General features: G+C 37.3%; 5 protein-coding genes across 6 annotated transcripts; 1 reads left to right on the top strand and 4 right to left on the bottom strand.

Moving 5' to 3' along the window:
• Window positions 1-32: 32 nt before the first annotated feature.
• On the bottom strand, window positions 33-6,169 carry LOC103842153 (LRR receptor-like serine/threonine-protein kinase ERECTA). The gene is made up of 26 exons (XM_009118768.3): window positions 5,717-6,169; window positions 5,511-5,642; window positions 5,104-5,242; window positions 4,935-5,006; window positions 4,732-4,803; window positions 4,578-4,649; window positions 4,423-4,494; window positions 4,276-4,347; window positions 4,121-4,192; window positions 3,960-4,031; window positions 3,793-3,861; window positions 3,626-3,697; window positions 3,461-3,532; window positions 3,261-3,332; window positions 3,104-3,175; window positions 2,958-3,029; window positions 2,777-2,848; window positions 2,622-2,693; window positions 2,464-2,535; window positions 2,297-2,368; window positions 2,128-2,199; window positions 1,957-2,025; window positions 1,790-1,861; window positions 1,641-1,714; window positions 1,420-1,548; window positions 33-1,334 (listed from the first exon to the last, which is right to left on the bottom strand). The coding sequence occupies exons 2-26, from the start codon at window positions 5,587-5,589 to the stop codon at window positions 226-228; spliced, it is 2,964 nt and encodes a 987-aa protein (XP_009117016.1). The 5' UTR covers window positions 5,590-5,642; window positions 5,717-6,169; the 3' UTR covers window positions 33-225.
• Window positions 6,170-7,308: 1,139 nt separating this feature from the next.
• On the top strand, window positions 7,309-8,794 carry LOC103842151. The gene is made up of 7 exons (XM_009118765.3): window positions 7,309-7,559; window positions 7,636-7,675; window positions 7,752-7,822; window positions 7,908-8,002; window positions 8,093-8,160; window positions 8,224-8,334; window positions 8,425-8,794. The coding sequence occupies exons 1-7, from the start codon at window positions 7,382-7,384 to the stop codon at window positions 8,552-8,554; spliced, it is 693 nt and encodes a 230-aa protein (XP_009117013.2). The 5' UTR covers window positions 7,309-7,381; the 3' UTR covers window positions 8,555-8,794.
• A 49-nt stretch (window positions 8,795-8,843) lies between these two features.
• Window positions 8,844-11,351, bottom strand: LOC103842152 (peroxisome biogenesis factor 10). The gene is made up of 10 exons (XM_033278977.1): window positions 11,032-11,351; window positions 10,866-10,955; window positions 10,695-10,789; window positions 10,461-10,611; window positions 10,306-10,375; window positions 10,151-10,229; window positions 9,943-10,076; window positions 9,667-9,764; window positions 9,280-9,356; window positions 8,844-9,183 (listed from the first exon to the last, which is right to left on the bottom strand). Exons 1-10 carry the CDS (start codon window positions 11,251-11,253, stop codon window positions 9,081-9,083), a joined length of 1,119 nt encoding a protein of 372 aa, XP_033134868.1. The 5' UTR covers window positions 11,254-11,351; the 3' UTR covers window positions 8,844-9,080.
• A 254-nt stretch (window positions 11,352-11,605) lies between these two features.
• LOC103842150 (protein IQ-DOMAIN 1) lies at window positions 11,606-15,337 on the bottom strand. Of its 2 annotated transcripts, XM_009118764.3 has the most exons (6): window positions 14,539-15,337; window positions 14,334-14,418; window positions 13,807-14,238; window positions 13,296-13,526; window positions 13,093-13,215; window positions 11,606-13,011 (listed from the first exon to the last, which is right to left on the bottom strand). In XM_009118764.3, the coding sequence occupies exons 2-6, from the start codon at window positions 14,400-14,402 to the stop codon at window positions 12,271-12,273; spliced, it is 1,596 nt and encodes a 531-aa protein (XP_009117012.1). In that variant the 5' UTR covers window positions 14,403-14,418; window positions 14,539-15,337; the 3' UTR covers window positions 11,606-12,270. The 2 variants fall into 2 exon arrangements, with proteins under 2 accessions (XP_009117012.1, XP_033134867.1); XM_033278976.1 differs by lacking the exon at window positions 14,539-15,337 and having other exon boundaries at window positions 14,334-14,484.
• A 1,145-nt stretch (window positions 15,338-16,482) lies between these two features.
• On the bottom strand, window positions 16,483-21,109 carry LOC103842149 (phosphatidylinositol 4-phosphate 5-kinase 3). Its single transcript, XM_009118763.2, has 7 exons — window positions 20,743-21,109; window positions 18,801-20,174; window positions 18,543-18,708; window positions 18,363-18,473; window positions 17,949-18,258; window positions 17,760-17,835; window positions 16,483-16,985 (listed from the first exon to the last, which is right to left on the bottom strand). The coding sequence occupies exons 2-7, from the start codon at window positions 20,021-20,023 to the stop codon at window positions 16,673-16,675; spliced, it is 2,199 nt and encodes a 732-aa protein (XP_009117011.1). The 5' UTR covers window positions 20,024-20,174; window positions 20,743-21,109; the 3' UTR covers window positions 16,483-16,672.
• Window positions 21,110-22,245: the final 1,136 nt, after the last annotated feature.

The following is a 22,245-nucleotide window of genomic DNA, read 5'->3' as shown; positions in this document are numbered from 1 at the left end:
TAAAACCAATAGGTTGTGGAACAAGTAATGAATAATGCAGGGGATTCAATAATTCAATTAATTTCCCAAATGATAAAATAGTGAAGATAGAATATAGCAAGTCTAAGGTGGTCTGTCTGAAAATATATTAACACTCTTATACCTAAACAATAAGGTCGTGCACAGTGTTTTACAAAGGCATACTAACGTCCTCCTTAGAAAACGCACCACCAAACATGTTATTCTTCACACACTGTTCTGAGAAATGACTTGTCCAAATCGAAGAAAGAGCTCAGCATCCGAAGCACTCATGGAAGAGCAGTTGACATTGTGAGGAGCCTTGAGATTCGCATACTCATCCACGTAGCACGAAGAGGCCAGCGTTGCCGACGTGGCGGCTGCTGCTGCAGCTACCGCGTTGGCTGCTGGCGGCTGTTCCGAAAACATAAAGCTGCCGAGGACACGGACCACCTGGTGCATGGTGGGCCGATCGTTCGGCTGCCTCTTAGTGCACAGCAGAGCGAGCTGGAAAACCTTCTTCACCACCGCGAGATCCTTACAAGTCGACGTGATATCCGGATCCGCCATCTCCATGACCGCGTTGCTCACGGTCTTGGACATTATCAGATGGTGGAGATTGAACTCGTCGTCCACGGCTTTCCTCCCTGTCAACAGCTCGAGCAGCACTATCCCGTAGCTGTAGACATCTGACTTCTCCGTGAGTCGCGAGGTGCGCGCGTACTCGGGGTCTATGTAACCGATCGTCCCCATGACGTAAGTGGAAGTATGTGACTTCGAGACGCACAAACTCTTCGCGATTCCGAAATCCGTCAGACGAGCCTCCAAGTCCTTGTCCAGGAGAATATTGGAAGACTTCACGTCTCTGTGTATTATCCTCGGACTGCAGTCGTGGTGCAGATACGCTAGCCCTTGGGCAGCGCCGTACGCTATCTTGAGCCGCGTGTCCCAATCGAGAAGAGTGTTCTTCTTCTTCTTGGCAGGGCCGTGGAGAAGATCCCAGAGGCTGCCGTTGTCCATGTAGTCGTAGAAGAGAAGGCTTCCCAAGGGAGAGAGGGAATAGGCTTGCAGGCTCACGAGGTTTCTGTGTTTGATGCTGCTGAGCAGCTCGAGCTCGGTCTCGAACTGTTTCACTGACTGCGGGTTGCTGTGAGAGTAGAGACGCTTGATCGCGACAGGTTTGCAGTTCTTTAAAACGCATTTGTAGACGGTGCTGGATGCTCCGTGGCCGATGATGTACTTCTCGCTGAGATTCTCTGTCATTCGCATGATGTCCTCGTAGACGTGGAGTGCCATGTTCATGTGAAGGATGACCAGCTTCGGGTGAGAATAGGTTACTGCAAGAAAATTACTAGGATCAGCTATTGTTATTGGATTTTACAAAACAAACAATTGGAAGAAAGGAGTTAAAGAAAAGAGAACCTGGTTTGTCAAGTGATCCATCGAGAAAGGGAGGAGGATTATGAGGCCGGCAAGCTGCTATAAGGACCATGACAAGGATGAGGAATCCCCCTATAGCTATCCCAAGAATAGCTGCTCTTGAGATTGACACTGCTTGTGCAAAAACGAAACAAAGGGTTGGTGGTGGTTGAGAAGCATTACATTTTAGGAGAGAGAGAGAGAGAGAGAGAGATAAACTATACCTCGTACTGTTGGACGAGAAACATGACAAGGCGAGTTTACCCAACTACCACAAAGCCCAGGATTGCCAATGAAGCTTTAGAAGAAACCAAAAAAAGAGATGAGCAGTGTCAAGTGTCAATAAAATAAAATACACGGTAACTAACCATACCTGTCGGGAGAAAATCTAGAGAAGTTATTGCTCTTAGGAATATCACCAACTAGGTTGTTGTAAGAAACATTCCTACAGGAAGTTAGCAAAGAGTGCAGGGGTTAAAGTTCTTAGGACAAAGTTACCATACAAAAAAAAAATCAGTACCAATGTTGGAGTCTACTTACAATACAGTAAGACTGAGACAGTTGACTAATGAACCAACATTACCGGTCAAGTTATTATTTTCCAGTCTCCTGCAAAGGATTTATATAACATTAGATTAGATAGATCACAAAAACCATAGTGTGGAAAATTCTCAACAACGTACAAGTAAGTTAAGAGGAAGATTTGCTTACAACATATACATATTCTGCAGTTGGTTAAGCTCTTCCGGAATTGGGCCCGAGATATCATTATTTGAAAGATCTCTGTAACCAAAAGGACAATATAGATTCAGAGCAGGAATGTGAAAATGTTAAAAAGAAGTCTCTTAAACAAAAGCAAATAGAATATACTAGTTCTTACATCTCCATGATGCTTCTCAAATTTCCGAAGTCGGCAGGAATTTGACCCGTTATATGGTTTCTGCTTAAGTTCCTATAAACAAGAACGCGCCACATTTCATCATACAACCATTCATTCATCTTTTTGACTCAAAAAAAAACGAAACAAGAAAAAGGGGATATGCTCACATCTTGAGAAGATGCTCTAAATCACCCAGGGAGGAAGGAATGTTGCCATTTATCTTGTTGTTTGAAAGATCCCTTTACAAAAAAAAAAAGAGGTCACAGATAAATAAATAGCCATAGGACAAGACACATGAAAACAAAATTTAAAAAAAAATGCTTACAGTGTATCTAAGTTGCCGATACGAGATAGCTCAACCGGGATTGGACCTCTGATATTGTTGTTTGAGAGATTACTGGTTGAACCAATAAAATGCATTAATATTCCCCCCAAACAATTAAAAACAGTGGTAAATATTTTTAAGCGTCAATTACTTACAGGTAAGTCATGCTCTCAAGCTTTTGAAACGCTCGGGGAATGGTTCCGCTGAACTTGTTCCCATGAACATTCCTGCACCATACAATTTGTGAGAAGATACAAAAACCACATAGAGAAGCAACTATTCTTAAAACATAAGAGTTTTTTTTTTAAAAAAAATTAATAGGAAAGAGACACTTACAAGCTGTTTAGATTCGTACATGAGCTCAGGTGATCAGGTATAAGTCCTTCCAGGTTATTGTTAGCCACATTCCTAAAAATGTAAGTAAATAGTTCACATTAATATTAAAAAAAACAGGTAAAGCTAAAAGGGAGTCGTTTACTTACAGATCAAACAAGTCTGTAAGCTTCCCAAGCTCTGGTGGTATATGACCTGTTAAACGATTATCGTTGAGCTCCCTGCAAAATTATTTGATGATTGAAACAAAAGTTCATAGTAAAATGTAATGGCAAAACACAGGTGAAGAAATATGGTTGGTCGTACAAGTAATGGAGTTTTGACATGTTTCCAAGCTCAGGTGGTATTGAACCAGTCAGCTTGTTACTGTGCAAGTACCTGTAGATAAAAAAGCAAAAAAATGGTAAATCACTATAACTTCAAACTAAACTGTTATAAAAAAGTCATCAGGCTTTTCATATAGTAGTAGTGAAAAGCCTTCTGCATTGTATAAATCCAAAGCTTACAATTTCTCTGTGAAAGTCAAATTCCCCAGAATTGGAGGGATAGGCCCACTCAGCATGTTGCCACTTAGATCTCTGTATAAGCAAAAGAAAAATAATGAAACCTCTTAAAGATTATATTAAAAAGTTGAAATTAGCTTTCTTGATTTAGAAGAAAAAGTTACTAACAAGACTGCAAGAGCTTGCATGAGACCAATCACTGATGGTATCTTCCCAGAAAGCTGGTTGCCTTGCAATGATCTAAAAGAAGATATAGACCAAAACTTCTTGTAAGCGAAACAAAACAAAGGATTCGCCAGATATGGAACAGAGAGAAGAAAGAAGAGGAGTCTAACAATGTGGCCACTTGCAGGAAACCAATGTCGAAAGGAATCTCCCCAGTTAGCTGATTATAGGACAAGTCCCTGAGAGTTGTTAACAATAAACCAAAACTATTTTCAGCAAACTTCAAACTGCAAATAAGGATATGTATAGAAGAAGCAGAGAGAGACAGGGGACATACAAAACCTGGAAGGCAGTGCAATTTCCTATCGTCTCAGGGATACTACCCGTCAAACTGTTGTTCCTCACATCACTGATTGTATAAATAAAAACAAAAGTCAGAGATTTCATTCATATTTTGAAAAAAAGTGAGAGGGGAAAGAGGAAATCCATTCGACTTACAAATACCATAGACCTGTAAGCTGACACAAATCTGGAGAAAGGTTACCAACCAAGTTGTTTCCGCGCAATCCGCTGCCAAAATCATATAACAACAGTCATCATCATCACAAGGTACATGGAAAGAGTCAAAAGCTTCAGAGCAATGGAACACTTACAGATATTGAAGAACTTCATTCCAATATATAAGTCTTGGTATCTCCCCACTCAGTTTATTCTGTGCCAGGTCCCTGGAAGACAATTCACACTGGTAAATATATATATATATATATAGCTAAAAATATGCAAGTATCAGAAGAACTTACAGAATTTTCAGGTTTGGAATCTGAGAAAGCGTTGAAGGAATTGGTCCTATCAATTGATTGTTCTTGAGGATCCTGGTTTTAAAAAAAGGTAAAATTTATATTCCACAAGGTGAGAATCTGAGATATATACTTTACATTGGCTGCAAGAAACTTACAGCTGCTCAAGTTGCTTCAACTTGGAAATCGAGAACGGTATGTCACCACTTAATTCATTAAAAGACAAGTCCCTGTAATGAAACAAAACTTCAACCACTTGTAGTGGATACAAAACTTCAACACAAATTAGTTTTCATTAATTAAAGTGCTTACAAATTTTGCAAAGAAGAACAGTCACCAATCTCATCAGGAATTTGCCCAGATAAACGATTACCTCGGAGATCACTGGGTTTAAAAAAAAAAAAAAAGACAACAACTAATCACCACTAAGTCACAAAAAAAAAAAAAAAAAAAAAGTATTTTAACTTTTTTTTTATCTCCAATAGCTACAGTGATTGTTTTAAAACAGTACTTACATAGATAAGAGGCTCTTTAGATCTCCAATAGCAGGTGAGATTTCTCCATCAAGATTCAAATCTGACAAATTACTAGACAACATAGAGAGAGAGAGACACAAAACAAATTAGAACTTTTCCGAGAGAATATCAAACCAAACACCAAAAAGAAAAAAGAGATGAAACTTACAGAGCAACAACATTGAAGGTGACGTTATCACAAGTAACACCTCTCCAGACACAATAGTCCGAAGAAGGTGAACCTGTCCAGTCATAGAGCACATTGTTCACATCTTTGAATGACTTCTTAATCTCCAGCAACGTTGCTCCTTTTTTTTTAATTAGGATATTTTATTAACCACACGCACATAAACCAAAATAAAATAAAATTAGTCAGCGCTTCCGAAAAAAATTAATTAGTTTAATAAATTCAACTTCCAAGAAGATTCAAAACTCAAACCCTAATTTATTCAGCTTCTTTTGATAACAGAATACTAGAGAAGTCAACAAAGGAATTTAAAAAAAAACAAGAAAGTGGCAAGTACCCAGATCTCATTGTCATGACAAAACTACTTCAAAGTCAAAACATGCACTTACCATTGTCTGAATTTACAGTAGTCCCAAAGCTCAAACAGATGAGAGATCCCAGAAGGACGACTTCTGTAAGGAGGGCCATTTCAACATGCGCACAAGCTAAAAACGACTGCGTTTTTGCTTAACCCAAATATGCTAAGAAAATAAAAAGAAAACCTTTAACTCTCCATGAAGAAGAAGAAGAAGATAGAGAAGAGAACCATACGTACCGACATTAGATTTTTTTTCTATGATAAGAAACTCTACCCAAATTGATGTTTTTTTCTTTTTATTTCTATTATTTTTTTTTAACTTTCACTGAGGGAAAAGTCTTGATTTTTATCGTTACATCACATCCTTCTGGCTCTGTTTACAGTGTTTCATTGAGTGCTCAAGCGACAGAAACACAGACTGAGATAGAGATGGAGAGAGAAGAGAGGAGAGAGAGAGTGAGGAAACACACATAAATGTGTGTTAAAGAGAAGGAAATGTACAACTGTAGGGACTGTGTGGGAGAGACGAAGAGAAATTATTTGGAGGATAAAGTTAAAAACCCCATCATCTTTTCCTTCTGCCAGAGTTCTGAAGCTTTGCAGAGGAGAGAGAGACTGAGAGAGAGAAATTAGAGATAGTGCTTTCACATTTTTCTCTCTCTTCCCTCTGAGGGTAAAACGGTCATCAATGAAGAACATGGTCATGGCAGTGTGAATAAAGGAAGTCGCTTTCGATGCCAAACGTTTTGAGGGTTTGCCTCTCTCTCTTTATCTCTCTCTGGCCGTTTCACAAGATGACCCATATCAATAAATCATTAATGGGCAGTTCCGTAAAAGAACATTTTTATTTTGTATCACCTCTTTTCCATTTACTATGTTTTTTCTTTTACATTATTCAATTCAATTGCTATAACTAAAATCAGAGTTCGGGAAAGTGACGCAATTTTTCGTTCTAAACAAAATTATTGTATATGTTAAAATTAAAATAAGCATTAAATAATTAATTAGATTAAAGAAATAAAATAATATGAAATGTTTAAAAGAAGAAAAAAATATCAAATAATGTAAACTAGATGGTCTAACCAGGGGGGGGGGGGGCTTAGAGGAGAGGTCAAATAGTGCAGTGCCTATGGCCCAATTTCTCTTGTTTTTCTGCAGTTTGGTTGTTTTTTCTTATAAGAAAGTCTTTTAAATGAAACTACTTTAACAGAAATGTTAATATATGATTTCCTTACCTAAATTTATTTAATATATTTTTTATAATTAGATTTATCACAAATTCTCATAACATATTAAGAAAATTGTTATGTTAACTTTTTTTTTTTTAACTAAATTTTCAATTCAAAATTTTGGAAAAAAAAAGAAATTTGGCCCAAGGGGCCGGCCCAGAAAAGTCTTGGACGTTCATTCTCACCAAAGACAACCCAAAAGTAAACTGATTTGTGCAAGTGCGTTTCTTGCAGCAAGATTATTTATGTATTTACACAACTCAACCCAAGAAATACAAGTACCCATCAGTTTATGATCCACATGGTCCTACACGCAAGCCTTCAAGCAAGATCGTGGCGCTAGCTGAGCGTATATAGCTGCATTGTCTCCAAAAGAGCGGAAACAAATTGGTCATGCACTTAATGACACACACGTGGCTTCCAAAACAACTGATGATTCCGTCCCATGGCATGAGTGAGAGAGCAAAACAAGAGCCTGGAATTGAAAAAGCAGAGGAGAAGACAGTGTTTGATGTGAAGCTGGAGAAGTTTGATACAACTGCAAATCGAACCAAACCAATTCGAATCAGACCAAAACAAATCAAACTAAACCAAATCGAACCAAACCGAAAAACAGTTATTCTTTTTGTTTATAGGCTTTTCTAGCCATAATAAAATTGTCGATAAGATAGATATGCCTGTGGTGTTATCCGGAATGGCTTCACTAAACGCTACAGCGAGCCTCCCACTTACGAACCACCACCGCCAAAGGCTAACGTGCGCATCTTCGTCGTCACCTCTGGTATGGACACAGAGCCGACGAGTGATCTCCGTCTCCTTCCTCCTCTCCCGCCTCCTCCTCCTCCCTAACGGTACACCGACACTTACATTTCACCAGTTTCGATTCTCACATTGATCCGCGAATTTTGATCTTCTTGTATATTTTAGATGCCATGGCGAGTACCTTGATTGATAAGTACGTCAAGAGGTAAAATCAAACTGACCTCAAAAATCTCCAATGCTTAGTGAAAGGTTTTGGGTTGATTCTTGTTTCTTTTGAATAGGAAAAGACTTGATCCACTTGAAGCATATGTACCACCAGTTATTCTAGCTCAGCTACAGTTTCAAGATCTTGGTATCTCTCTGTATTTTTATTCTTCTTAGTATAATCATCCTATATAACAACACTAAATATATTTTTTATGATATGATGATTGGAGAGAAAATTTTGAGCGTGGACAAGCCTGAATTCGAGGCATGTAGATCGGTACTCAGGTCTGGACCTGCTAGTTCCTTGCGTGTAAACATTCGAGCCGTAAGTTTTTTTTTTTTTTTTAAAGAAGCTCTTATAAATGCAATCCTTTGTGTTTGTTTATTAATGTGTGATTTGTTTAACTCTCTTCAGGTTGCTCAGTACGCTTCAGATGCTGGTTATTCCCAAACCGCGTCTAATGACGTTGATCGCTGCCTCAGGTATTAATTTAACATTTGTGTTACGCTAGAGCGAGTGAAGTGATGATTGTATTGTGTGTTTAGAGCATTGGAAGAAATGGATTCGCTGTTTCTACGTGCGTCGAGGAAGGATCCAAACGCAACTGTTGAATTGATGAAGTCGCAGCTTGGAACAGCGTTAACAGCACTAGACAGGTAATCCCCATACATACATAGATAGGACCCCGCACACATGGGTAAGGGAGAGTGTGTTTTTTTGGCTAACAGAACACCACTTGTCTGCAGCCTCTTACAAACAGTTCCTTCTGAAGTTCTTGATAAAGGGAAAGCTATGGTTGAAGTGTACAGATCACCATTCGAAGAAGACAATGCGTCGGACTCCGCTGAGATTCAGCAGCTCCAGTCAATACTGTGAGCAACGGAGTTTTACTATCCAGACACAGTTCTGATTCCCTGTATCTATGAGATCCTTTTGTTAACCTGAATTGAAGTATAACATTGCATATACTAGAACCTGAACAGTGGGCTGCTAATGTAAGAAAACGTTTCACCAAATTGTGGTTGCTTAGTCCCAAGTATTCAGCTTGTATCATGTTTTAACACTGTTATTGAAATTGAATTATGTCTAATATGAAATTATTTCAGGTCTTCTAATGAATAAATGTTTCAATCTTTTCTTTCAATGAAATGTAAAACTTCCTCTGTGGTCTCTGAAGTAGATATCAAATATAAAAAAAAGGGCAGGCATGGATCCAGAACATTTATTCTGTCTTCTCATTACTTGATAATCTTTAACTTCAAAATGTCTCAAGACAAAACAGACTCCGTTCTTGTAGAATATGTTACTGTCCCAAGTTTGTCACTAGAGAACCTTGTGTGGACTATTTGGGCCTTTCACCCTTCCTTTGCTTTCCATGCCTTTTTTGTGTCCTTGTTTGAGCTTAAAAATCAGAATTGTACAAACAAACTAAACTTGAGTGGGTGTTGGGTGTTCGACAAAGTGGGCATTCTTGCTTCTCATTGCACCATTCCATAATGCAGCTCCTGCACATCAAAGATGACCCTTTCAATATATTAGGCAAAATGTACAGATTGAAATTGTTTGGATTTAGAAATAATGGAAGAGGAAGGTTTATTTACCAACAAAATACATGACCACAAGGAGTGGCCGTCGGGTGCTGACGGCTGCTTAAGCAGAGAGTGCATTTTCCTACTGCCTGCAACCACAAGTACATAACAAACTGACTTGATCAAAGATGAGATTAAAAAATACACCACAAAGGACCTTTTTTTTTAAATCAGAAATGCAATAGAATAGTCCCAAAACAGGATTAGTAAATGGCCTCGTCTCACAAGAATAAAACAGCTTAGGACCAGTCAAGTGGTCATCTAATCTTCGATATCACGAGGCCAAACCAAATATTATACTAAGAGTTGTGTGCCTCTCTTCCAAACTCATCAGTATTCAAATAATATTAGCGGATTTCAGAATAACAGAGGTTTATAAGTTGTTTATGAATATAGTACCTCGGTAGTTGAAGTTGCATCGGAGGGAGACCAGTTTCCCTTCTCAGCTTCTGGAGTAATCAAATTTCCCTCTTCGTTTAAAACAGGCAACCCTCTCCCTGCAATAACAAAACATACCATTTTAAGTTGAAATGCATGACAAGCTATATATATTTTAAGCCTATGTTACCATCTTCTCTCACATTCATTTCTTGATAACTTTTTCGTTTGGTGCCAGTTTATATCATAATTTGACGACATTATTTAATAATTTAAGGACATGAAAGTGAGACAGACCTCCTGAGGTTTGATAAGATCCTAGAGACGCCTGCTGAACTGAGCTTGTGATAGATGACAAATTACTCCGACGCAAGCCTTCAGCAGCAAGGATGCACAACTGGATTAAAAGGAAAACCCCGAGAATTTGGTATCTGCTCATCAAGAGTTAAGGGAAGTTCAGATACTTAGTTGATGGCAAAATCCAACAGCAAAAAAAAATCATCACCTAGGTCTCTGATTCAATTGCTTTCCTATGAATACATAACGAACCCCAGAGGCACGTTTCGATATATGATAATATAGACCTGAAAAGAAAAGAAAGAACATCAAAAAAAAAAAAACTGTTTTTTATCTAATTTCAAAAAAGAAAAAAAAAGTCACCTTCAAAGTAGAAGAGCATCAAATTGGCACGGAGAAGCACTTGTAAGACTTCACGGGCAACAGGGAGAACCTGAACAAAAGCACACACACACACACCCTATTACTCAGCAAAGAAGAAAAACAAACCAAACAATAAGAACTAAACCATTAATTACCACAGGCCATCTTCGAATAGCTCGGTGCCACAACCTCTGAACTCTATCTTTGAACCTAGTTAATACAGAAGAAGCTGAAGACGGAAGATCAACCATTCTCGGTGACTGATCATCCTCATCAAAGGTAAACGCTTGCGTGGCAGCTCTTGAACTGTAAAAAAAAAAACAAAAGTACATATATTAACAAAACCATATTCTGTTAGTTTTCAAAAAAAAAAAAAGATATATCATCACCTAATCCTCTCGGCGATATAGGGAACTGCAGTCTGATACAGTATGAACAAAGCGCGTCTAGCAGGTGTAGGAGAGAGCCCATAAGGTCCTGCAACCTAAAATTAAAATAAAAGATGGCTTCTTAATCAGAAATCATCTAAAAAAAAATGGAGAGTTTGTGTAAGAAGGAACCTGTATAATGTCACAATACTCCTCTCCTAAAGTTTGTTGCCCTGAACCAGTCGTCAGAACGAAGTAAAGCATCTGCCCAACAAGTTTCATCTGCCCCCTCACAAGAAACCGAACACGTCATAAATAATAAAGCTGTAATTACAAAAATCTCAAAAAGGAAAGGTACCTCTTTTTGGTAAGCAAGAGCAATTCTTGTACCGAAAAGGTGTCGGAAGGCGTCGCGGCAGGCTTCGTGGATGAAAGAAGCGTATTGATCGTCTTTCTCTGCCGCTCTCATTATCTCCGGCTGAGCTGCGAGCGGGAATCGCCGGATTCCGCCATGAGTTCCACTTGAGCCTGGTTCGTCCGGGCTCGGGCCCGAATCGCCCCCGCTACGAAGCCTCACCATCCCCACAGTTTCTTCTGGTAGTTTGTTTAGTGGTTCGGTTCGATTGGAGTGCCCCTGATGTTTATCGATGAGGTGATGATGTCAGCTAGTTTTTTTCTTTATTTTTTTTCGACCCGCAAACTATTAATTTCTTTAGCAACAACGTCTTTAGACAAACTAAATTATTTAAATCTCACCTATATCATAAATAACAATGGTTTAGTCAAACTGACCCTTCACGTTTTTAAATTTAAACTCTAAATCTTAAATTGATATGTTTCTAAACAAGTATTATGATAGTAAATCATAATATAAGATTGTTAATAGATGCTTCCGAATTCATAATATAGAATTGAAAAATCAACTTATTTAGATCGAACAAAATTGTGTATCCAAACCATATATGCCGCATAAACATTACATGTAACTTAAACACTAAACAAAATAATACATATATGTTAAAAACATACGTCAAATTTTATAGTATTATATCAAACCAAATGGTTGGCATCTTAATAACCTAGCAAGTTTTTGATTAGGATAACCATATGATTTAATACGAACCATTATTAACATTGTGGTAATTAAAAATAGTTTAGTTAAGTTGATTTTGTCAGCAACTAAATCTTATGTAAAATAATGTTTGCTCATCAATATACATCAATTATATTATGTCACATTTTATAACCAATCAAATTATAATGCTTTTAATTAAATGTGTTCATAATATAACTAAACAAAAATCGATAGGAAATAGATGATTTATACTAAAAAAAATAAAGAAAATAATTTAACAGATGAAAACCAAACGAGCAGTAGTAATTTATACTCTCACTCAAATAAAACAACCGAAAATACTTGTTAAAAAACAACCGAAAATACTTGTTAAAAAAACAACCGAAAATACTTGTTAAAAAAACAACCGAAAATACAGACCCTTTCACACTCTCGTTTGTATTTTGCCTTGGATAGAAAACAATCTTAGGACTGTAGATGCTAATTCTATCAAACTGCCATCAAAGCAACTCCTTTATTACGTTAACGGCTACCACCGTTTCTTCTCTTTTTCTCTCCATTTGCAGCGCCTGTTGTTGCTTTGTCTGAATCGGGCACCTTCGTCCCTGGCCCAAGAGAAGTAGAAGACGAAAGCCTCTTCTTTGGCAATACCACTTGCGGAGGTTTGTTTTTATCAGACACAACCTTCTTCTTTTGCAAGCCCAAGTTGCTCGTTGATCCGACATTAACCTTGGATTTCAAAGCTTGCGTGCTAGCCAAGTTAAATGTTGTTCCCGCGCTAGCTTTTGGTTTCATAGCTTGCGCATTAACCATGTTTTTTGTTGTTTCTACACCAGCCTTGGATTTCTTCAACGGTTGTGGGTTGCTTGTAGTTTCTCCACTAGCCTTGGGGTTCCCAGCTTCCGCATTACCAAAGGAACTTCTGCGTGACGAAGAGCTGCTACCAACGCTCTCACCATCTTTGACATTTGTAGATGACCCACCACCGACGTTGTGCATGTGGCTAGTCCCTTCGCTCTTCATGCCCCTGGAATCGTTGTTTGTCGGCAACTGGATAGCTTTTCGGCTAGCTTTAGAGGCTGGAGAAGTCTTGATGGAGGTTTCGGGTTTGAGAGAGTTTTTGAAGGAGGCCTGACCGTCGTTGGATTCAGGATCCCACGGACGAGAAGCCATCCATCGTTCAAGCCAACTCCAACCCCAATCCGGAGTGTTTGCGTCCATCAGAGTCTGGTGTGGAAGTTTTGAAGAGCTTCTCCACGTTTGCTGTTTCATTTTTTTTCCAACATAAATCCATATAATTATGAATAATTTCATGACGAAGTTTTTATTAGATTTATAAAATACCTGATGACTATAAGCATACGCCAAAGCCCTTTCACGTCTCACAGAAGCTTCTTTTCGGTTCACAAACTTTGCTTTGATTTGTTCCTTTGATCTATTGGTGGAATCAAAATCTCCAGCGATAATCTACAAAAAAAAAAAATTGATTAATCTGAGTAGTTTGATTCACACGTTGTAGTAAAATAAAAGGTATAAAGATTCATTACCAAACTCTGGTTTTTGTGTTGTTCTTTTTGGTGACCCTTCTGTTGAACCAGCCTCTGACGAGCTTTGTTCTCTTCAGATAACCGATTCCTCCTCTCTTGAATCTGTGCCTGTAAACGTGTAAGTGTTTGCATTGAGCTAAGCATCGCGTTCATCTGTCTTTTGACGTATTTTCCTTGCAGAAGTGTCTTGAGTCTGGCCATCCCTCGCAGCATGCGTAGAGTTCGACTTGCCTGTGAAACCCGGCCCATTAAATCAAACTAAGCTCAAAGGTATATTAAAAAATATATTTGATGTGTTTAATTTTCTTATTTTAACGAATTACTTTCTCTAGTGCACAAAAAAAACGAATTATTTTCTCTTATGTCTTAGTCTTAGCATATTTAAAATTTTAAGAAAAGATGATCGGACAGTATCAAAAATGTCCTAATGGCACATGCTAAAAGACCGCTCTGACTAAAAAATCACGTAATAAGAGAAGCATTTACGGGAATGAATGATTTGTATGTATACCTTGTAACATCTATACGCATTTTGGATCTTGATTGCGGCAGCTTCCTCCTTTGATTCCCTAACTTGATTTGTGGATGTCGTGTTCGTGAGACGTACAACCTCCGCGGCAGCATGCGCAGCCACCACAGCTGCTTCGGCTGCAACAGCCGATGCAAGAGCCAGAGCTTGTCTAGTCTTTGCTTCTTTGGAACCACCATTTTCTTCATTGCTGGCAGATGCCGGAAGAGGATGGAGAAGAGGAGGAGGAGGAGGAGGGGATGGTGGTGGCAACAATGGCTGAGGAGCGAAATCCGGCAAGGGAGGAGGATAAGGAGACGGCCGAGTTATAGATGAAGATGAAGGGTCAATCGGAGAAGTCCTCTCCTCAGAGAACTCAATGGATTCTCTACTCTTTTGTCTCCCAGACCATTTCTTCTTCTCTTTCTCTGGTCTCTTCAAAAATCAAAAACCGAATCAAAGATTACATAATCATTATTATATGCATTAGATTTATGACGATATATATAGAGTAAAATCTGAAAACAAACTTGTTGTTTTTTGTCTTTTCCTGATGATAAACACGAAACCGAGACACATGCCAACCAGCCTTTTCCCATCTTCTTTTTGATTCTCCTGAAATTTCAGACAATCTTTCATTCGGACATTCTTACAAAATATTTCTCAAAGAAAAACATTCCTACAAAATGATATCAATTATAGGCTAAGGAGTAAGAAGAGCTCATGTTAAAAGACCTGGTCACGAAGGGCCCCACCGTTTCGTGGGAACCCAATTGACTTTTGTAACGATTGTGTTTTGTTAGAACTATTCAACAGATTTAACGACAGATACATTAAGTTATAAATAACCTCTTTTAAGTTTTTTTTTCTTCTTTTTATTTAAAAAAATTTCTCTGCTTCGTTGTTCTTCCTAGCATATTCCATTTAATTATTTATTCTGGAGTTATGATTTTTAGAATTATAAATAAACCAATACTAAAGATGAAAAGAAAATGCGAATTAACCTATCAGCGGTAGGTCTAATGGTCTTGGATTAAAACAAAATTTGATACACAAGATTATTATTTAAATCGGAATATGTAAAAACCAACTCTAAGTCTAGAAATTATAAGTAAAAAACCCGAAACTTCTATTGTTAACAAAAATTGCAATAATAGATGGTTTTTATTCGAAAAGTAGAGAAGAAACTACATATAGTAATTAGTAAATGGGATGCTAAAACTCTTCGGTTCCATGAATTATAACAGTTATAACGTATAACAAATAGCTGCTTTCAGTTATATTATTTAATTGGAAGCCGGCAAAGTGAGTACGTGCACACCTCTTTATACTTGTTGTAGATGGTTGATTTGGTGTTTACATAAATTAGAGTGTTTTACTTTCTCAAGCCTAAACCGGGAATGTTGTTTAATATGAGATCGGCACGCACTGGAAGCATGCACGGATTCCATTACATATTGAATTCGATAGTAAGTTATTTGAAACATATTTATTGATGATCAAAGAGATTAGAAGAGAAGCTATAAGACTTTTGAGAACCCTGTCCGATACCTTGTTGGAGTGAGGAGATGCATTGATATGGGAATCTCTTTGACTGCAAGTGTAACAACTACTCTAACTCGTCGGACAAGACAACACAGATTGGAAATCTATGGTATGATTGAAGCTCTGAACCAACAGCGCGTATGAAAATGACCGTAGGTGATGATGTTACTTTATGGAAACATAATGCAGAGACTTTCATAAGACAATTCAGTACAAACAAAAATACTTACAATCTTTTGAGGAGTATTGCACCAATAGTGAGCTGGTATTCGTGTGTATGGTTTGCTAATGCTAATCCAAAATATGATTTCCTCACGTGGCTGGCCAATGGCCATGCATAATCGGTTACAACTGCAGACTGTATGCTTGCGTGGAAGTGGGTATTGACCCTACAGTAAGCTTTTTCTATGTAATATTTTTCAAAAAAATTGAGGACTTAAAGCCAATGTTTCGTTAGGCTTTGCCCAATACCGGCTCTGACCCTATTATGTGTATTCTCTGCCAACACTATTCGGAATCGTGAGACCATCTCTTTTTTAATTACGACTTTTCTCAAGAAGTATGTTCAGCCAGTGTTCTCCTCTCGCGGTATACTATGCACTGGGAAGACTTAATTGGGTTTCTTATCGACTCAATGCAAGAAACAAAGCATTTTTTCCTCTTGAGATATATTTTCCATATCACTCTTTATTCACTTTGGCGTGAACCGAATAACAGAAGACATGGAGCTCTCCAAACTCTAACCGCATCGATGGTGAAGATGCTTGACATGCAGGTCAGGAAACAATGCCTCACAGTCAATGTTACTCGAAACCCGAAAGTATGATGGACAACTTCATTCATGGCTTGCTACAAGACTTTAGTTTCTCCATAATATACTATGTTTAAAAAAAAACAATTAATGCTATGTTTTTTAAGTAGCTAAATCTGTACAAAAGTGTTTTTCTGAATAAATTTTAAGAACTATTCAAAAAGAAAATTGAGAAAGCACCAAAAACCTATTCTCTCCAATAAATGAGGAAAAATAAGCCATTGTAAATTATAAAATTTATGAACCACCCCCCCCCCCCCCCCTCCCCCTCCCAATAAAATCATGTTAAAACAGCCGCAGGCAATCTCTTCAACATCCTGAAATCGAGCAACATTACTAGGTGTTTGATTTCATGGTGTTTAATGGCCTACACGTTTTGAACATTCAGAATTGAAAAGCCAAAAGGTTAAATACCAATCACATGCCTAGAGATTCCAATGTACAATATAACTCTTGGTGGATCTTTAGATTCTTGGTCTTTAAACTTGTGCAGCTGTTGCATATTATATTTTCTCATTTGTCTTCAATAAATATCTTGTTTATAAAGTCTCTAAACCTTTTGGAATAAAGCTTGGGATCAACAGCTGATATAGAAGTGGGATCTGCATGGAGTGACTTGTAGGCGTGCTCCAACTTTTTAGTGATATCATAGTCTTGAAGAATATCAATAATACCGAAGTACAGGATCACGTCAACAACCTCCTTCCTTGTACTCTTTGGATTCGAGTTGTCAATGTTGTCATCTTCCCACGCTTCTTCCTCAAATCTGCTCACCTGCTCTGCTTTTGCGGGTGTACTTTCCCCAAGTCTAATTAATGGTCCATTACTACATTTTCAATGCAAGACAAATATTGTCAAGACAAATATTATACAAAATATTAAAACTATTGATCATAAAATTTTCAATGTGAGACTTTAACAATTTTAGTAATTTATAATTATTTTAATTTTTTAAATATAACATTATGAAAAAATTAACTTTTATTATATAGTTAATGTGATTGTGTAATTTGTTTTAATAATATAAAATTAAAAAACGATAAAGGATTTTAAATATTTATTATTCAAAATCATTAATTGTCATTTATATTTTAATGATTTTAAGTAATTCTATAGTTTTTTTTTTAGGAAATAATTAATTTTTTAAAAGATTACTAATTAATTTTAAAGTTATTTAATAAGAAGTATAATATTTTTTTAGATTGACCAATTTATTTTTTAAAAAATATTAATAATCATTCTAATGATGACACATGACATAACTTACATGTTGTAATGTTTCCCAAATACACTTGCTCCCTTTCCAAAATATCCAAGTTTTAGAAAAATAAAATTGTAAAAACTATCTTTTACATTTTAATGCATTATTTAATGATAGATTGTAAACTTAAAAAGATAATTTATGTTCATAAAAATTATATCTGTTAAAAGTTATGGAAATAGTTAACTATAAAAAAATAATATATTGATAATCAATATTTAATATATTTTTAATATATGTAATTTTTTTTAAAAAAATTACATCTTTTTAAAATAAAGAATAATATATCAGGGATGTTTTGTATTTATCTATCCAAAATAAATTGGTAAGAGAAGGTACCAAGTCTGCGTGACAGAGTCCATATTCGGAAGCGAATTATATCCTCTCATCAATTTGTCTTCCTGATCTCTTCGACCTAAATAAATAAAGTAACTAATTTCTCAGTTAACAGAAGAAAGGTAGAAATTTATTTTATTTTTAAAAATACAAATTGAAATAAGTTGAAAGAAATGTCTGAATGATTAATACCGATCCCCAAGGAAATATCGTCACGCAAGCAAGATTCCCGGAAATGGAGACCAATTAAGAGACTATAATCCATAATCCGCTCAGCTTCAAGAAACTCACAGTCGATGTCGATTTGGTTGATAAAGGCATGAAACCACGAGGTCTCGAGTCGAAAGACATACTTGAGATCCAAGTCTTTGAGTGTTGTGGTCTCGTCGATTTCACCTTCATCCTTGTCAATCGTACGGCCATGCGATGAACCTTTCAGGTCAAACCGTTTGTGTATACGATACTCCGAACAAAATAGATTTCCCATCACTATGAACCGAGTCTGTTATAAATTTATTTATTTTTTGGTCACAAAACAAGAATAATGTTTTTATTTGATCTCATCAAGACATCAACAATACGTAACAAAAGAACATTTCCCCATACCTTTTGGCCTCCTACTGGTTTGACACAATGCACCCCGAAAAACTTGGTGACCAATGAGTTCTTGTACTTGGAGACATGCTCATAATAATTTGGGAGCATCTTAAGCAACACCTAATGATGGTTTACAAAGCTCAGGTCATATTATTATTATGGCCCTAAAGCAATGTGAAGCAAAATTACCTTTATTTCAGATTTCTTCATGGTTTTGATCATGAAACGTTCGTCTTGAGTCAGGTAAAAGGAGCTTCCACTCTTTCCAGGAGAAGAAAATTCCCGAAGAGATTCATCTCCACAAATAGCGAGCATGTAATCCGCTGGATCTATAGTAAATAACTCTCTTAGATGCCTGTTTTGACCACAATAAACGAACCATTAGATAAAATTAAACCTTTTTTTTATCAAGAGAGTCCCTCAACTCCTATTATATTTCTCCCGTACCTAAACACAATGGGGCAGTAGTCTTTCCATTTAAAATCGATGGACTGATGGGGAGGTGTACACTTAGATCCTTCGGGGGGAAACCTGGTCCATTGTTTATCCTTGGGATCAAAATCACAATGCCTAAGCTCCCTCAAAACCGAAGCATGTTTGCCAACAGAATATCTGATGCCAAGCTGTAGATTCAACATCAAATCATAACTTTTATGTCCGGCAGTAACCGTATACCCCGGTTTTTTTACATCCCCTTCATCCAGCCATCTCGGACTTTGCTGCGAACTCATGGCACCACCACTCTCCAAAAGCAAAGGGCTCCTTGCCCACTCATACTCGTTATCACCTGTATCTGACTCGCTCGTGTACGGACTCAACATCGACCCCGCCTCTACATTATCACACGTGTTCGAATCCTCCAGTTCCGATATACAAATCCGCGGAAAGTTTGTATTCTTTGACAAAGTCTCTACCGAAGAGAGCTTTTGCTGCTGCACAATCTCATCATCTTTCTTTTTGTTCTTCCTCCCCCACCCACCGAACTGATTATTATTACTCGTCTTCTCCTCGTTCCAACTCAAAACCCCTTTCCCAACCGGAGCTCCGTTTTCCCACAGCCCTTCGTAACGGTTTCCGTTAGCCCAAGTCATGATCCCTTTCCCAGAGATAACACCGTTCTTCCACTCTCCCACGTACTCATTCCCATCGCACCACACATAACGTCCGCTACCGTCTTGCAGATTAGCCTTCCAGTTCCCTTGGTAAACGTCGCCGTTCGCGTACCTCTTCTCTCCGTAGCCATGCTTCCTCCCCCAAAGCCAGTGCCCTCTGTAAGTATCGCCGTCGATTCCTATGAACGTTCCCTCGCCGTCCATTCGACCATCCTTGAACTGACCCTCGTAGGTAGCTCCAGACGGCCAAGAAAAACGCCCTTTCCCACTCGCTTTGCCACGTGTCCACTCCCCTTCGTACATGCAACCATCCGACCACAGATACTTCCCTGTACCGTGAGGCACCCCCGCCGATAAGCCTCCGTTGTAAAGGTCACCGTTCTTCAAAACTTTCTCTACTATTCTAATCTCGGCCGTCCCGTCACTCAGCTCGCAGTTTGTCGTGGGGACCACGCGGCGGGAACTCTGTTTATATTTGGTGGCCCCGCCACTACGACCCCCTGAGGATTGCCCCTTGTTTAGATTCTCCTCGCTGAAGAGGAATACAGCCTCTTGCATTTTTCTTTTTTTTTTTTTTTTAATGTTTTTATGTTACTTTTCTTACTCTACTCCCGCCGGCTACACAGCACCAAAGTCATCAACTCTGACATTTCTCGTTGATTTTTTTTTCCGGACTTGTTTGTTCATTCAGTGTTCAAACCTTTTTGTTCTGTAATTTTATACATGTAAAAAGTGATCAATGACGGAAAAAAATCAATCTGTCTAAAATAAATAAAATAAATAATCTCTCTTCATTTATTACTCCCTCATTTCTGGTATAACTGTCGTTTTATAATCATTTTTTGTTTCAATATAATTGACGTTTTCCAAAATCGACAATGCAAAATATAGTGACAATGATGAGTATAGAAAAGGTATTGTATTGGGTGCTTCATACTCTACAATGTCATATAAAAAAAACAGAGGGAGTATATTTTATAAGAAAGAAAAAAATATATTCGACTTCTACTGTCATCTCAAAATATAGAATCAATTCAATCAGAAAAACAGAAAAGAGGATCGACCATCATTTATGTTCATTCTAATATGATTACTTTTCAATCTTCGAATCGGTAAATAAATAAGATAATGGTTTTGTTCTTAGCTCATTAATAAGATTGGATTCGTTGACTAATAAAAGGAAATATCAGATGGACTCATCGAGAGATTATGAATGAGTGCTACTCGTAAATTACTCCCAAAAGATCTGAGAAAGCTAATAAAAGTAAAATGCTTACCTGAATAGTTGAAGAGAAAATGATATATGGTCACCCGACATGAAAAGTAGTCCAGAAAAGAAGGTTTGATGGAAATGAGACCCAAGTTATATGAAAAGCAGAGAATGAAGATCGAAGGAACGATTTATCAGGAAACTAGGAATGGTGAAACTCTCTTACAAGGAGATAAAATGATCAGCTCAACGATGAAAATGTGGCCGTTAGATGTGTATCTGCTAAGTTGTTTGATTATTTATGTAGCCTGCAACAAGACAACGTGCTGGCCTCTATCATATGATCTTTTAAAATCTTGCAATATTTTTCTATTTTTAAAAATCATTAAATTATTTTTCTGCTCGATGACAACAACAAAATAAAATGCTTGTACGTTTATAATTATTAGGCTTCGAGAAGATTTAGTACATGTTTGAATATCATATAAGAATATGCGGTGCTTCTTTAGGTGGAGCTAATCGACAAGTCTGTAGCGATATAAACAATGTTTTTGAACGTGCTTCAAGCCTACAATCTTGGTCTTACATCATGTGCCACAAGTCAGAAATTTATATTACTCTCCCCTCCGCTGGGTCACAACTCATAACTCACAAGTCAAATCACAAAACCACAATTAGTTTACCAATAAATTTAGCAGATTCCAAATTAGAAACTGGACCAATAATTTGGATTTTTGGTTATGTTCGATTGAGCTTTTCAGGGTTAAAAAACAAACCACAAATAAATCTAAATTCTTTTGGTTTAATTTGGCTTGAACTCGGTTGGGTTATAAACAAAAGAAAAAGTAGCAAACTTTTATTAGAGAATATTACAAGGTGGTGTGACACTTTCCAAGTTTATAACTACACCATAGGACATTTTTATTTATACTAGGCCCTATTCAGAAATACGCTAGGCCTTCCTCATATGTTTTACGTTCGGATTGGACCTAACACCAAAAAAAAAATTAGAGATTACATAAAGATTAATCGGAAATTAATTTTAAGAAATTTATCTATTATATGTTAAATATGTGCATATATACCAAATTTGATCTATTCCAAATTTGACGTGCGGTGTGTGGGTAGAGGTCCGCTATAATTGGTAGAAGTCTCGTTTTCGAAAGTAGAATTGCCCATTTTTTTAAAAAAGAATCAGGTTTAGGTTAAATGAACTAAGAAATTACCAATTTATCTTCGTCTTCAACCTCTTGACTACGAATTCACAATCACCTTTTCTTTTTACTTGTGATTTTGCTGTTTTTATTGTTGATATTGTGGGTTCAACTTAAAATTAACAGATTTATAAGCTAGTTTGTGACCTCAAGCTTTAAATTACAAGAATAATGGTCTTTTATTTTTTCTTACTAACTGACCGAATCAAGCCAAAACGCCACAGTCTCTCACCGTGCACACTTTTCCGGTGAGTATCAGGCCACCGAGAACACGTTTTCGAACAAGGATACCAGGTGAGTATTAATATGTACAGGTTTGTTTTATAATGTTGTAATGCACCATGCTTAGCCTATTT

Source organism: Brassica rapa, chromosome A09 (genome assembly GCF_000309985.2).
Source record: "Brassica rapa cultivar Chiifu-401-42 chromosome A09, CAAS_Brap_v3.01, whole genome shotgun sequence".
In the NCBI taxonomy this organism is placed as follows: domain Eukaryota; kingdom Viridiplantae; phylum Streptophyta; class Magnoliopsida; order Brassicales; family Brassicaceae; genus Brassica; species Brassica rapa.
The sequence above is the reverse complement of the archived record's forward strand: the minus strand, read 5'-3'. Positions and strand labels throughout refer to the sequence as shown.